This window comes from Melopsittacus undulatus, chromosome 3, assembly GCF_012275295.1.
Source record: "Melopsittacus undulatus isolate bMelUnd1 chromosome 3, bMelUnd1.mat.Z, whole genome shotgun sequence".
NCBI classification, from domain to species: domain Eukaryota; kingdom Metazoa; phylum Chordata; class Aves; order Psittaciformes; family Psittaculidae; genus Melopsittacus; species Melopsittacus undulatus.
Window position 1 is genome coordinate 83,089,907 of NC_047529.1, and position 16,035 is coordinate 83,105,941.

Sequence of the window (16,035 nt, forward strand, 5' to 3'; positions counted from 1 at the left end):
AGATCATCTAGTTAGCTGCTAACAAGAGTGATTCTGTAGAGCACTATTGCTGTTTTGTGATACTACATCTAGTACTGCATGTTTTGTAATAAATATGCTATGGTTCTTAACAAATTAAAAACCAGCTTACTAAGTCACCCAGGAAAAAAAAAATAGAAGTCTGAATGTTGAGTAAATTGTACTGGATCCAGCATGATGCCAGAGAGTCCAGAGGAGGGTCACGAAAATGATCAATGGGCTGGAGCAACTCTCCTGTGAAGACAGGCTGAGAGAGTTGGGCTTGTTCATTCTGGAGAAGAGAAGGCTCAGAGGAGATCTTACAGTACCTAAAGGGGGCCTAGAAGAAAGCTGGAGAGGGACTTTTGATAAGGACATATAGTGGTAAGACAAGGAGGAATGGCTTTAAGTGTAAAGAGGGTAGATTTAACTTAGTAGGAAAGAATTCCTTACTGTGAGTGTGATGAGACACTGGAACAGGTTGTTCAGAGAAGCTGTGGATGCCTCTTCCCTGGAAGTGTTCAAGGCCAGGTTGGATGGAGCTTTGAGCAACCTGGTCTAGTGGAAGGTGTCCTTGCCCGTGGCAGGGGGTTTGGAGCTAGAAGAGCTTTAAGGTCCCTTCCAACCCAAATGATTGTGTGATATTGTGATCCCACTGTATAGCGTATGTGTAATTCAGGTGCAGGATTGGAGGGTGTTTTGAATACTTTGGGGCTTCATGCCTTCTCCTCAGACATATCAAGAAACAAACAAGGTAGTGACTGCTAGGGAAAGAACTAGCTTATGGTCTTTAAAGATCAGCTCATTCAGCCTGGTGAAGAGGTTTGATCATTATACTCTTAGAAAAGGTTACTCACTGTAAAACAGAAGGAAAGCAGTGTTTTCACTGGTCTTTTAAACTAGGACAAGTTACCTCATTATAAAACTGCCTTGGAACTGAGGCTGAACGCAAGTGCCGCAGGATCCATTCTGCCAGGCCCAGCCAAGAGCATCAGCACCCCACCCTGTGCCTTGCCAGACCAGTGAGATCACTGAAAAACTAAATAGTTCCATAAGCACTGGAACTAATGACTTCTGTTTCATGTGGTTTAGTCTCTTGTGGTTGATTTGTCTTTGGCAAAATCAGAGGGTTGTGCTCTGCCTGGAGTGTTTTCTACAGTAAGGCTGTTTGCAAAAGTTCTCAAGTATAATTTTTTCCTGATGTAAACTTGAGTTCCATTTTCCCAGTTCAGCACTTACAAGATCCTTTTCTGTTATTCATCCACCTATTTTCACAGGATCTGTAGGAACTAATTAAGACCTCTTTGTTATATTTAGCCGGTAGGGGTTAATTAAATCAGATTGCAAAAAAACACACAAACAGCATGATTTCCCAAGGCAAGGAACCTAGGCTAAAAGTACTGGTGATTCTGTGTGGTGGTCAATGTCCATATTCACTGCAGAGCTCTCCTTAGGCTACAGGTGGTGCTATGGTAACACTTGAATAATTTTTCTTAGGTAACTTCTAAAGTTTATCTACAGTATTTGATGAACTTGCTGCCTTTTCAAAGCTGTAGTATGAGACGAGTAATTTAACATGCAAAAAGTTTCCATGGCTTTGTAGAGAACATAATTGTTCTGCATGTTTATATCTAAAGGCAAAGCAAAAGTACAGTATCAGATTTGTTTGGTTTTTGTTAACCTTACTGCTGTTCTACTGGCTGGCCATATTCTGGCATATTTCTTCCTGCAGACACTTGGACTCGCTCCACCAGAATATGAGTAACATTCCTCATCTGCCTCAAAAATAGGAGAAAGTAAACTGTCATTTATGATTCAAGTGAAATTGAAATTGATGTTACCTCTTCCTGATGCTAGTCTTGCACTGGCTGATTTAGGTTGAATGTTTCTTTGCCTCCGTGTCTTGTACTAGGGTGAAGATGGTGTTATTTGCACACTTGCTTCAGGAATAAAATATCTGAGGGGACGGAGGCAAACAAGTTTTCTTTCCCCTCCTCAGAGCTAGTAGTGCATGTTCTTCTCCTAGGTGTATGTTAAAGCAAGAGAGTTACACATATGGCTCCAGTGGGGAGTGGTGGTGATAGGAGGACTGTGCTGGGGTAATGGGTCCAGTATTCTGGGAGAAGGCAGACATCTCTCTGTCACTTTGAGCTTTAGCCTATCCATGGGATTCAGTCACGCAGAGATTTGTTTTGGCCTTAGAGTCCTCTCCTCCTACCCTTTTTCTCCCTTCTCTACCCAGAGTAGATAAACATCAGGTGGGTATAAAAGGATAGTGAGAGATATTAAAACCCTCTCTTGCTGCCATCTACTTTCCTCTAAAGCCTGAACTAACCAGAGGATTGTCATTATTTTGTGCAGCTTTTTTAGCTTTGTGAAAAATTCAAATGATACGGTTTTGGTGGGGCAATGAGTTCACAGATTACCTTAAAATGGTTGTTTCCAGGTATGAATCTGAAATTTTGTAGTATGTCAGTGAGCAGCATAAAATGTACTGAAGTTTGGTTGTTCAGAGTCTGAGAGTAATTTCATTGCTGTTTGTTTGTCACTTGATCATGCAGAGGGGATCTAGCTGTTGTGCCCAACTGCAACTCTGCTGAAGTAATCTTACTTGGTAGGACAGTGCAAGCATCCAGGAGGGAGAAAGGGGTATCCAACATGATTACTTATATATTATATTTGTCGTATATTTTTAAAGCAAGTCCTACTATAAGACTGCATGCATGCCCCCCTTTTCTGGTGGTTTTACATCTGACATCTTTTTATGAGAGGAAGCTGGTACTAGAACTTGTCTTTGAACTGGCCCAGAGTTTACATGTGAAAACTAATGGCTCTTTTTAATTATTTACACACATGCACGCACACCCACCCACCCACCTCATGTGAGTTTACAAATAGATCAGATCCTGGCTTAGGGGACAACTGTGTAAGTGCCAGAACTGACTGGAAGGAAAAGCTATATGAGTTTTTGGCTGGGGAGAAAGGGAGACCCGAATCATAGCAGTGTGGACTTTGATCGTCTTGTTCTGCAGTGGAATTGTGCCATTGCTAAGGTTAACTACTTGATACCATACAGTTGTTGTTGAGTTTTGGTTGGTTGTTTTTAGGTGTTGCTTGGTAGTTTTTTGTTTTGAAGTCCTGACTCTCACTGAAGGAAAAAGGTGTTACTCTCTACTTTTATATTCTACTAGTCTAAATGAAAGTAGTGTAGAGTTTTTGAAAATTATAGAAACAAGTCAGTGTTTTTAAAGTAATGGAATGTTTTGTAATACTGCATGAAATGCTACTCTATAATATTTGCTGATACTACCAAATGTAAGAGTAATGAAATGTCTTGTTTGGCGTTGGAAACTTACTGTGCTGGACTCTGTACTGACATAGGTGCTAATCCTGCAAAGATACAGCATCCAATTGCTAAGCTGACCATCTGGATTTGAGGTTTGAAAAACATATATACATTATCTTAATTTTGGTTCCGTGTGAGCTCTGACTTGTTTTAAAGTATTATGAGTATTTTTTCCAAAGTGCCAATGTAATCAAGGCTAATTGAAAGTTACTGTGGAGACCTCGTTGGGCTTTTCTGGTTGCCAGAAAGAAGTTCTGAGGTTAAATCCACTTAATATTAAAATCAGTGGAAGATACATAAAGTACATTAGTTCTCCTATGCTACATAAAGTTTTGTGAAGGGTAGAGAGGCTTTCCAGTGAATTTGAAAACTGCATTCATGGTATGCACATGTGAGGCGGTGGAGGATGGAGAGAAAGGCCTCTGCTGCTGTCTCTGCCACTGACTAGATTGATTGTCTTGTATTATATTTGTATATTTGAACCTTTGTTGGTGTTCCTCTTAATTTAGGCTTGCCCCAGGTTTTCTCAGAAATGAAGGTGTTACATATGCATGCATGTTTACACTGTATTCTAGTGACACTGGCCATACATCCCCTTTGTTTTATGTAGCCTGTACTTTGCTTGATTGGAAAGTTGCCCTTAAGAATGTGAAAAAACAGGATAAATACACATGGCTGTGGCAGGAAAATATAGAAGGTTGACTGTGGTTGGGATTCATCAATGGATTAGCTTTCTAAACAGATATTGCAAGTAAAAATTCTTTAACATAATGGTTTAACTTGTTCTCTACAGGAAAGCCTGCACGTCAGAAGATGCTGCTTGTAAGATCTCAGAATCTGACCCTGAGGAATTATCAGATGAAGCAAGTGCTGACACCTTCTATGGAACTTCTCCTCCTAGTACACCCCGACAGATGAAGCGTATGTCAACAAAGCATCAGAAAAATAACGTTGGGAGACCTGCTAGCCGCTCCACTTCGAGAGGTAGGTGTGGTGTTTTGGGCTTTTTTCCTAAAATGACCATAAAGTCATAGTAGTTGCCTTTCATTCCCTGGTGGAGGAGATGCATAGAAACTGGAGACAGGTACTGCAGTATCAAAAGATACTTGATACAGGTTTTTTCGTAATGTTACTAAATACTGATATATAATAATAAAACACTTTTAAGTTAAAGTATGAATTTAAGCTTTTTTTTGCTTTAATTTTGAGCAGGTAAAGAATATGGTAATTACTTGTTGAAAAGAAATTTTTAAAAACATGCAGTAGCTACATCTTTTCAAGCTGCCCTTCTAAGAGAAAGAGAAAAAATGTGTAACATTGGTTTTGCTGAGCTTGTGATGGGTGAAGAAAAGCCATTTTTAAGATGGTGTATTCAGTATTTTCATACAGAATTATACCTAGGCTTTTAACTTTATAAAAACACCAAACCACACAAAACACCCACCACTGTGTCTGACAATGTGAATTTCCAGAGTTGTTATGGCAGCTCAAGTATTGCCAGTTAATGTTTTCGAAGCAATTTTTTAACTGGTTCACATAACACAGGAAGTGGTATCACAGAGCACGTTTACTTGCAAGGATTAAATTTTCAAGGTAAGTGCTTCAGCATAAATAAAGGAATACAGTCTGTTCTGCAGTTGCATGGAGTTGTAGAGTACAAGTTCATAATAAAAGAATGGCCCATACGGGCATCTTCCAAAGCATTTGGTTCCCTTCTGTTTCATACAATTTCTGATTATTGTCACTGTGAAGAGAGCATTCACCAGAAGACCTCATCCTCAGAGTGACATCTTTTTATACTGTGTAAGCATTGGAATTATTAAGCTTTGTTTACTGACTCTAAATTGTGCCTTTTGGCTACGTTAAACTCTAATGCAACATTAACCTTATTTAGTTCTTTATATGGCAGTTATGTAATAACTTCTCCTGCTTTCTGCCATTTTTTGTTTCTGTGCTTTAAAAAAAAAACAAGGTTGGTTTCTAACCAGAGAAATTGTGATACTAAAGGACTGTAGTGCATAACACTTCATAGTTACCTTTTGGTGCTGAGCTCATATTAAGGTTCTATAATTGTATGAGAAATAGGGAGCTGTTGTTTAACCCTGCTATCCTCTAACCCACTGCAAAGTCAATATCTTCAATGTCTGTCTGTTTCTTGTTTTCCTAGAAGCAAGGTAGAGATTCTGGGATGTGGTTTACAGATTGTTGAGAAGTCAGGGTGCAAATTTAAGTCAGAGAGCATCTTAACATGAAGTGCTCAATGTTCTGAAATATTGAGCAATAATAGATCTTCCCATTTTTGGCACCCAAAAGTATGTTGGCTTGGTGGATCATTCTCTATCATGATTTTCCATAGACAGAAAAGGAATAATATTATACTTCAACTGAGGAGGCCTTTTTTGCAAATAGGCTTATTAGTATTTCTGGTATTAATGGATGTCATCATGAGGAGCACTGTAGCAAAAACTCTAAGGAAATCACTACTTCTAGAGTGGGAAACAAGCCCTGTGCAGCAGATAATCCTTAGCAGCATAGTAAACAGTGAAAAAATTACAAGGTATTTGGCCACTTCTTATTCTTGAATAAGCAGAGGCCCTGTGACTGCATAGCTGCTTGTGTTCCAACTCCTGATTCCTGGATTACAGCTAGTCTACATTACAGGCATTTCCCTCCAGCGTGTCATCAAGTACTTGAGAGAGAGAAAATCACTATTTCAATACCAAGGAGTTCCTCCTGTCCTGATCTGCAAAGCCTATATTGAAGAGCTTTTGTTATTGCTGCAGAAGAGGGATAAGGTCTGCTGCTGCTGAGGAAAGAACAGGAAGAAAAGAGGTTGCATAGTTGTACAGAAAAGGGCTGTTATGTAGTATGGGAGAAGGCAAGTGTTTGTTGTGTTGGGAGAGTGGTAAGGTAGGCTCCTGGTGTTAAAGCAGTGTAGCAAGATTACAGAGGGTTTCCCAGAACTAAAATCAAGCCTCCCAAGGGCCAGGGTTAGGTCATTTTAGCTAGATTTCAAAATCCATACATGCTTCAGTTTTTATGAAATTGCATGTGCAATGTAGTCTCTTTAATTCTATTTGCCTTGGAAACTCAAATGCGCTGTTGCATTTTGAGGTTTTTGTTTGGGAGGTTGTGTGACAAATGTATGGAAAATGAACTTGGAACCCATTCTTTTCCTTTCGATCATACCCAATTTTCAGTAGATGGCATGCTCAGGACAGTGGCAGTTCTCTGAAGTCCTTTCTACAAAAGAGGTAAAGAAAGAGGAGAAAAAAAATTTCTTTGGTGCTTCTGTTGATTTAGCTGTACTGATGGTAATTTCCAGGACTATGTTTTACTTCTACCCATGCCTGTTTTGTTTTGTTGGTATTAAACCATGCTATATGCTAACCCTATGAAATGTGATTGTGAGCTGGATTGAACAACGTTTTTTCTTCTTGCTGCAGTCATGTTCATTCTTTTTTTTCTTACAGAAAAGATGAGTATGCCAACTCAGTCTGTGCATAAAGACAATGGGAAAACCATTGATAATGTGGAGGAGCACACTTATAAGCAAGGGAAAAAGATCCGAGACACACTAAGGACTACAGAACGAGATCATAAAAAAAATGTTCAGTGCTCATTTATGTTAGACTCAGTTGGTGGGTCTCTGCCAAAAAAAACAATTCCAGATGTTGATCTCAATAAGCCTTACCTCAGCCTTGGCTGTTGCAATGCTAAGCTTCCAGTCTCAGTGCCCATGCCAATACCCAGAACTACACGCCAGACTTCTAGGACTGATTGCCCGGCAGATCGCTTAAAATTCTTTGAAACCCTGCGGCTTTTGTTAAAACTTACCTCAGTCTCAAAGAAAAAGGACAGGGAGCAAAGAGGACAGGAAAACACCTCTTCTGTCTGGCTGAACCGATCCAATGAACTGATCTGGCTGGAGCTACAAGCTTGGCATGCTGGCCGGAGCATTAATGACCAAGACCTCTATCTCTATGCAGCACGACAAGCTATCCCCGATATCATAAATGAAATCCTCACCTTCAAAGTGAACTACGGGAGCGTCTCCTATGTAAAATATGGAGCCAGTCTCAATGGTACTTCAGGAGAAGGAGTTTGCAAAGCAACATGTGGAACTAGTACTTTGGGTTACTCAAGTTACCATGAACACCTCCATCGCCAGCGGGTCTCTTTTGAGCAAGTAAAGAGGATAATGGAGCTGTTAGAGTATATAGAAGCACTTTATCCATCTCTGCAGGCTCTTCAAAGGGACTATGAAAAGTATGCTGCAAAGGACTTCCAGGACAGAGTGCAGGCACTCTGTTTATGGTTAAATATTACAAAAGACTTAAATCAAAAACTAAGGATTATGGGAACTGTACTGGGCATCAAAAATCTTTCTGACATTGGCTGGCCAGTGTTTGAAATTCCTTCTCCTCGACCGTCTAAGGACAATGATCCAGAGGATGAAGAAGTTGATGGGGAAACAGAAGTAAAGGAATCCTCAGGAACTTGCACAGAGGAGAGCGATGGGGAAGAACAAATCTCTGAAAAGAGTGTTGAGGAACTTAGACAAGCCATCAAGAACAATTTTTCTAATAAGCCAAATTTTGACTTTCAGGACCATTTTTCAAGGAGACTTGATAGGCTTGAATCTGAGGATGACTCCACCTCTTGGGTTATTCCAGAATGCAGTGCTGAGGCAAGCTGCAGCCAACACTGTTTGACCTCTATTTACAGGCCGTTTGTAGATAAAGCACTGAAGCAAATGGGGTTGAGGAAGCTAATTTTAAGACTGCACAAGCTAATGCATGGTTCATTGCAAAGGGCCCGTATGGCGTTGGTAAAGAGTGATCACCAGCTGGAGGTAGGTTGCTACTAGTGTAAATGGATAACAGGAGTACCTCCCCTGCTGTATTGTTTCTAACTGAAACTGGAGGAATTGGGATCATCTGAAAGTGTTGGTTGCGTCGTTGGCTTTTGATAGTGTATGTTACGATTAAGAACCCCGTTCTACTTTCACTGAAATTAATCTGTAATTTGACTTGAAGCAGAATTTGTATGAAGCACAAGCTAGTTCTCTATTCTTGTTTGTAATTCAAATGACATTTTTGCGCTAACATCTTTGTTCATTAAATTTTCTAATGTTTATTACAAAGTCAGAAAAATTGCAATGAAAAATTAGACACAAAAACTGAAATGTGAGAAGAATTAGATATGGAAGCATCATTTTCCTTTTCTTGTCTCCAAGACTGGGTATCTTTCTGCAGGACATCCTTTATGAAAATGTTACTGTTGCTTTGAGGCTTTATTCATCTAAGTGAATGAAATACTCTGGCACGTTATGCTTGAGGCCAGATGGGAAAAATGAACAGATTCTCTTAACCTTGAAATATATGAAAGCAAGTCATGTTAGAATGTTTCATTCTTCAGCTGGCTTAGTTTTTCTTTCTTTGGGTCATTTTATATTCTTGGTTGTGAGTTAATAAAAACCAAATTATGAAGTGGTAAACAAAGGATAGTAGCTGACATTTGATGTATGTATGATCTCAATAAATGGCTCAGACTTTGATTTCTTGGGTTTTTTTTTAAGAAGTATTGGTTAGTCACTTGAAACATTTCATATTGGGCCTACTGAAGATCGATTAGTTAGTTAAATTGAGCAATAGAAGTTTAGGTGTCTAATACCAAGTCCTAATGTCATGTGCTGTTATCCTTAATGTTAGAAAATGAAATAACATTCATTTTATTCTTGCTCATAGGCAAGGGTTTTTTAAATATTTTTATAAGGAAAGAAAAAAAAATCCATCACTATACTTGCATCACAGTGAAGATTGTATCTCTTATGTATTTTGTTGTACTGTAGAAGGGTGGTATTTTCATAATTTGTTGTTACTGAAAACTTCTTGTATAAAAGCCTTCAGCTCTGGTGCTATATGGTTCTTTAAGAAATAGTACAAAGAAGACTTTAATATACCATCTAAGAGACGTTCTTATACTGTAAATCAGTTGGTGATTAAGTTATTATACTGTAGATCAACTAGTGATTAAGCTTCAACTAAACTAGGTGTGGAGGAAATCCCCGCTCACGCGTGTTTGCTGTCTCTCCATAATGAGATACTGGTTTTATAAACTACTTAAGAACCTGCAGCGCATAGTACATTATGTGCCAGTGTTATACAATGATGAATAAGCTGTTCCATACTCCATGACAGTTGGGAAACATCACAGTATTAAAAAATGAAAGTAAAATTTTCTAGGCAGCACTTTACCAGAAATTAGATCAATGAGAATATTTTTCTCTCATTTGTAGTTATACTATTTAAACCTGGCACTGAAGGAAAGAATAAAAAATGCTAGTTATGTCTAATACACGAGTGAAGGATATTCAGGTGTAGCTAGCAGCTGTGAAATGAAAATTAGAATAAAACAACCTGAAACAAATCTTACCCTTAGATGATGGACAGTGTGTGGTTATTTTTGAGCTGTACACATACTGTAGGCCAAATTTTCTTCCTAAATCAAAGAGTACCTCCATATATGGAGACTTTGAATTGTATTACAGGGTATATAGTTTAGATATCTAGCATATCTATTTCAGATAGTTTCAATTACTCATAGAAATGGCATTTCATCTAAATGAAAAATAAGTTTATTAACTGAAAAAGAAGCTTGATCTCTTTCTATTTCATCTGCCCTTTTTAATGTCAATTTCTTAACATTTACCAAAGTTTTTAAGTTATTTTTTTCAATAGTTTCAACAGTTTTGTTCAGCTTAGCTAATGACACTTTCTTGAATATTTCATTACTTTACAATACAGAGCTTTATATATGTGCATTATGTATTTGAAAGGAAAGAAGTTACCATCTCTTGCAAACTTGTTTCTCTACATATAGTTATTATTGTTAGACCTTTTTTAACATTTTGGAGTTTTCAAGTACTGTGTCTTATAATTAATATATGTTCCTGTGTATATTGTTAGGCTTAACTTACATGTTCATAATAACCTCAAACAGCAGTTTTTCTGTGTAGTGAGGTGATCTCCAGCGTTAATGGATGTTTTAATAATTTTAAAACAGAAACATTAAGAGATTGTTTCGTTTGCTCCCAGGGGTTCCATAATTGTTTTCCTCACCCTGGTGTTGCTCAGATTAAAAAATAAAAAAGAGAAATTAAAACTTTTATGGTTGATTTGCCTGTTAGTAGAATCTTACCTTTTAAAAATAATTTTGTCATCTACTTTAAACAAATGCTAAATCCCAAAGAATTTAAGGATCCTTTTCTTGATACCTATTTCTTGTTACAGTTTTCAGAATTTCCAGATCACATGTTGTGTACAGATTACGTGCAGTTATTAAATTCTCCACCTTGTTGTGAGCAAAAATGCAGTACTGTATCATGGGAGGAGCTGAAATCCATGGATTTACCGTCTTTTGAACCTGCATTCTTGGTCCTCTGCCGAGTCCTACTCAATGTTATCCATGAATGTCTCAAGCTAAGGTTGGAACAGAGACCTGCTGGTGAACCATCTCTTTTGAGTATTAAACAGGTTTGCTTCACTGTTTTGTGTTTGCCTTTTTTTAATATATATATTTGCTATTTGAAATTATTTTGTCATTTTGTTATAAGGTTGTCAGTTTAAAGAGGATTAGGTAAATGACAATCTGTAATTGTGTAACAACTTTTAATAAATAGTCTTTTATTTCATATGGAGATCTGTTTTTTTGCATTGTAAACAACTGGTCATATATACCTCTCTGATTTAGATTTCCAGATCAAAAGTGGTGATTAAAGAATTATCAACCAGTGAAGTTATTTGTTCCATTTGCATTATAAACTATATAACAGTGTCCAGCACATCTTTCTCCATTTGGGTTTCTTAGGCAGTCTGTGTATTTTTTTTCTTTGATCTGATCCTTTTTTCTTTGCAAATGTAAGATCCCTGCCAACATACAGTGGTCACATAGAGAAAACTGATCAAGAATTAAAATGGAAAAAAAATTATCTTTCCTGGGATATTATTTTATATATGACATTTTCTGTGGATAGTAACCCAGGGTTATCAGTCCTGTCACTGTTTGTGAATGTTGTGTAAGGATTCCTTTTCCGCTGCTTATCTGATACTGAAGGCTGTTTAGATCAATGCCATTTTTCAAAGTCTAGTCCAGGACATCCTGCAGTTGTCTGAAGTCATCTCCCTGTTCCCTGGCAGGCATAACCAGATCAAGGTTTTATCAGATGGTCTTTAAGGGTAAACACTTAAATAAGCTTTGGGGCTGATTATGATTTCACATTCCAATTAATCTGCTGCTCCAGAATCACTTTATGGTCCCAAACAAATTTCAGTCGCTTCTCACCCCACTGACTCACCCTTACTGCCCCCTTTTTGTTTCCTGGGTATGCTAGGATTTTGGATGTCCTTGTGTCCAGAAGTACAATGCCTAAAATTTCAATCTTAAGAATCATAGTAAAATATAGTATAGCATACTGTATTGTAAAGAACAATAGCTGGGAGAACTGAGACTGGGTTTTTTTTTTTCCCGTTACATTTTGTATTCTCTGCGTGGACTTTGATATAAGTAAAAATGTCACTTTCTTCCTGGAAAACAATGTTATTTGTTACAGACTGTTTTGATGGTGTGTACTTTCTTGCTAATTACATTATAAAAGTGAATTCAACTCAGCAAATGCTTGCTGTCCCACGCAACATTTCTGAACAGGCAAAGGAGCTGTAGAGGATATTTCACAAATAAGCCTGTTTGTTTCCTGAAGAATTATAATTCCTAAAATCTCGAGCAGGCTTGAAATGGAGTCTGTGGGTCTGAAACCTTTTTTTTTTTTTTTTTTTTTGCATGTTCACAAGGTATTACAGAATTACAGGGAATTCTGGGTTGGATATTCTCTCGTCCAAACCTAGAGAAGCTGGGCCTCATATTGCGTTATCCAGGGCCTTGATAGGCCAGGTCATAAATACTTTAAGTGAGAGAGATTCCACTGCTTCTCCAGCCAGTCTGCTCCAGCATTTGTTTTTTCTCCCAGTAAAGAATTTTTTTTTCCTTGTATCCAGACACAATTTCCCTGAAGCAGCTTGTACTGTTGCCTCTACTCAGGTTACTGTGCATCCTTGTGAAAGGAATACCTCCACTTTCTCCTGTAGCTGCTGCTCAGTAGGCATTGGTAAACTGTGATTAATTCTTTGTGCATATTTTCTTCTGCAGGTTGAACAAACCCAATCTCTTGAACTGTAATTTATATGCATATAGGATGGTGCAGTTTGATTTCTATAGTGATTGACCTAGTGGGTGTCATTTAGGGCACTGAGACCTTTGAGTGTCTCTTACGTTTTGGTACCATTTGAAATGCATAGCAGTACTGTTTGACTGTACCAGGCATGCAAGTCTTGATACTTGGCTTTTCCAGGGTGAGGTTAAAATTTTGAATTACTAGCAAGTCAATTTTATTAAAAAGTGATTTGCAAGGAAAAGTATACTCACAAAAAGAAAACCAGCACAGATTCTGTTCTTCCTACAGTGTGCTTTTTCTCCCATCCTTTCTCACTAGCTGCTTTTTTAGCCATCTCATCCATGTTTTAGTAGTAGCCCTTGTAATCCTTACGATCCTGTGTTACTGGATCTCTTTCTTAATGTCTTGACTGATGGCTGTTTTCGGGTTTTTCTTTTGCAGCTAGTGAGAGAGTGTAAAGAGGTTCTGAAGGGTGGCCTGTTAATGAAGCAATATTACCAGTTTATGTTACAGGAGGTATTAGATGACTTACAAAAGACTGATTGCAACATTGACTCTTTTGAAGAGGACCTACATAAAATGTTAATGGTAAGCTTCAAAAAGGAGAAAATGTTTGGAGACCTAGTAAGTGTTATTAATCTGAATGCTGCTAATATCGTCCCTGTTGTGTGTAAGTTTTGCTAATTTTTTTGCTCTTGTGCTACTTTAACATAATTTTGCTATTTTAATGGACTTGTAATGCAGTAGCCATTGCCTTTTTAGCAGTGGTTTTAGCAATATTGATTTTTATTTACTGTACTGTGGTACAGAATACTTGTAAATTGATTGTATTTACAATAAAATGATTCATATATAGAACTGTAAATTCCATACATTTAAACTAAACTTTTAGTAACATTTTGGTATTAAATATAAAAATAAATCCACTTATTTGAGTAACATCATGTCTTGATATCTTGCTATTGCATTCATTCATTAATGATACCTTCCTTCTAATGTATATTCGTACTCTATAAGTTAAACACAAAGAAGTATTTTCAGGACTAACACTTGGCCTCAGAAAGGTATTAAATGAAATATTCTTTAGTAAATTTAGTTTAAATTCTGTTCTCTTGGATGTGACTGATTTTTATTCTTTGTGAGTTGTTTGAGCTTTGTCCCCAGTATTGTGGGAGGTGGAGGGAGATGACAAAAGTTACACCTCAGTACCTCATCACTAGTGTTTTGTCAGCAGAGCTGCTCACAGAGTCACAGAATGGTTGGGCTTGGAAGGGACCTCTAGAGATCATCTAGGCCAACCCCCTGCAAAAGCAGGTTCAGCTAAAGCAGGTTGCACAGGATTGCATCTAGGCAGGTTTGAATATCTCCTGGGGAGACTCCACGACATCCCTGGGCAGCCTGTTCCATTTCTCTGCCACCCTCAGAGTAAAGAAGTTTTTCATTATATTCAGGTGGAACTTCCTCTGGTTCAGTTTGTGTCTGTTGCCCCTTATGCTGTCACTGGGCACCACTGAACAGTCTGGCTCCATCCGCTTGACACCCACCCTGTCTCTTCTCCAGGGTAAACGGGCCCAACTCTTAGCTTTTCCCCATAAGCAAGATGCCTCAGTCTGTTAATCATCTTGATAGGGCTCTGCTGGACACATTAGTCAGAACTCTGTCCATATGGCTCTTTATTATGTTCCAGAAAGGAAACTCCACAACCTCTCTGGACAACCTATTCCAATGCTCAGTCACCCCAATGGTTCTTCCCCATGTTCAAGTGGAACTCCCTGGCCTGTTGCCTCTTCTCACCTGGCACCACCAAAAAGAGTCTGGCCCCATCCCTTTGACACCCTCCTTTCAGGTATTTAGGCACAGTGATCATACCTCCTCTGAGCCTTCTCTTCCTCTAGGCTAGACAGGCCTGGACTTTCCAGAGGAGAGATGCTCCAGTCCCCTAATCATCTTTGTAGCCCTCTGCCGGACCCTCTCCAGTAGTTTTTTGTCTCTCTTGTACCAGGGAGCCCAGAACTGAACACACTACTCCAGATGCAGCCTCACCAGGGCAGAGTAGAGTTGGGGGATAACCTTCTTCAGCCTGCTGGCTATGCTCTTCCTGATGCACCCCAGGATATCATTTGCCTTCTGGCCCACAAGGGCACATTGCTCATAGCTGACTTTTCTACCGGGACCCCCAGCTCCTTCACAGAGCTGCTTTCCAGCTGTTGATACCGTCTATTGTCGAAAGATGGGGAGGGGCTCTATCAGAGAGTGTAGAGGTAGGAGTGATGGCTTTAAACTGAAAGAGGGGAGATTTAGATTAGAAGTTAGGGGAAAGTTCCTTACCGTGAGGGTGGTGAAGCGCTGTAACAGATTGCCCAGAGAACCCTATCCCTGGAAATATTTAAAGACAGGTTGGATGGGGCTTTGAACAACGTGGTCTAGTGGAAGGTGTCCCTGCCCATGATTTTATGATCTTGTCATTATTACAGTGTGGTCTGAAGATACCTAAAACCAATAGGAAGTGTCTTAACCATTTCTAAGGAGGGACGTTGCTTTGTATTGCAGGTTATTAAAGAAATTGTAGCTGATCTTGAATGGTGGATGTTTTAAGAAGAATTGTACTCGACTGTTTATCTTGGTTTAAAACAATAATAATTAAATAGAAGTGAGGGTTAAGACCTGACATAAAGGAATGCAAGGTATAAAGTAGAACCTGAGAAACTTGTTGACTGCACTTACCTTTATCCAGGAGGATATGTGCAGATAAAATCTTTTGGTGTAATCCTGGTAATAAAAGGTTTAGATACCGTATTTCAGCTTTAAAAACTCTGGCCACTGTGGGTACTTACTGATACAATGCTGAGTATCAACACAGCAAGCAATGTGGTGGTACTCATTATTTTCAGAGAAGTTTTGGGGAGATGTAGTATTTAATATTTCAGTAGCACTTTCCACTTCCCAAGCCATAAATTGCCCCTTTTTATGGAAGCATGTAGCTAATTTTCAGTCATAGCAAATGAAAAATGTAGAAATATTTTCTACAAAATGTGTAATACTGAGGTTGTTGATCTGAGAAGTTGTAATCCTTAGTTACATATTGTAACTATTTCTGTTTAAATTATCTCTTTCCATGCACAGGTTTACTTTGATTATATGCGAAGCTGGATCCAAATGCTGCAGCAGTTACCTCAGGCTTCTCACAGTTTAAAAAATCTGTTGGAGGAAGAATGGAATTTCACCAAAGAAATAACTCCTTATATAAGAGGAGGTGAAGCTCAAGCTGGAAAATTGTTCTGGTAGGTTATATTTCATTATTCCGCTTGTGGTGTTGGATTTGTACCAGGCAGATATTCAAGTCAGCACTTGCACAGGGTTCTCAGGTTGGACTTCTGAAGACTTCAATAAGCAGCTGATAGCTTTTGTGAATTTATGGATTATTACACTGTGACTGTAGCTATAGGATGCAGTATGTGCA

At 38.5% G+C, this 16,035-nt stretch overlaps 1 protein-coding gene across 6 annotated transcripts in view; it reads left to right on the plus strand.

The window, feature by feature from the left end:
* The window catches only part of MAP3K4 (mitogen-activated protein kinase kinase kinase 4), a 66,383-nt gene that overhangs the window by 12,994 nt on the left and 37,354 nt on the right, over positions 1-16,035 (plus strand). For all 6 annotated transcript variants that reach the window (XR_004080718.2, XR_004080719.2, XM_005150116.2 and 3 more), the window contains exons 2-6: positions 4,137-4,327; positions 6,817-8,198; positions 10,639-10,881; positions 13,017-13,163; positions 15,699-15,856. Coding sequence is in view for 4 of the 6 variants with exons in the window: in XM_005150116.2 (XP_005150173.2) it covers positions 4,137-4,327; positions 6,817-8,198; positions 10,639-10,881; positions 13,017-13,163; positions 15,699-15,856 (2,121 nt within the window). In the remaining 2 variants the exon portion in view is untranslated. The remainder of the gene's footprint in view (positions 1-4,136; positions 4,328-6,816; positions 8,199-10,638; positions 10,882-13,016; positions 13,164-15,698; positions 15,857-16,035) is intronic.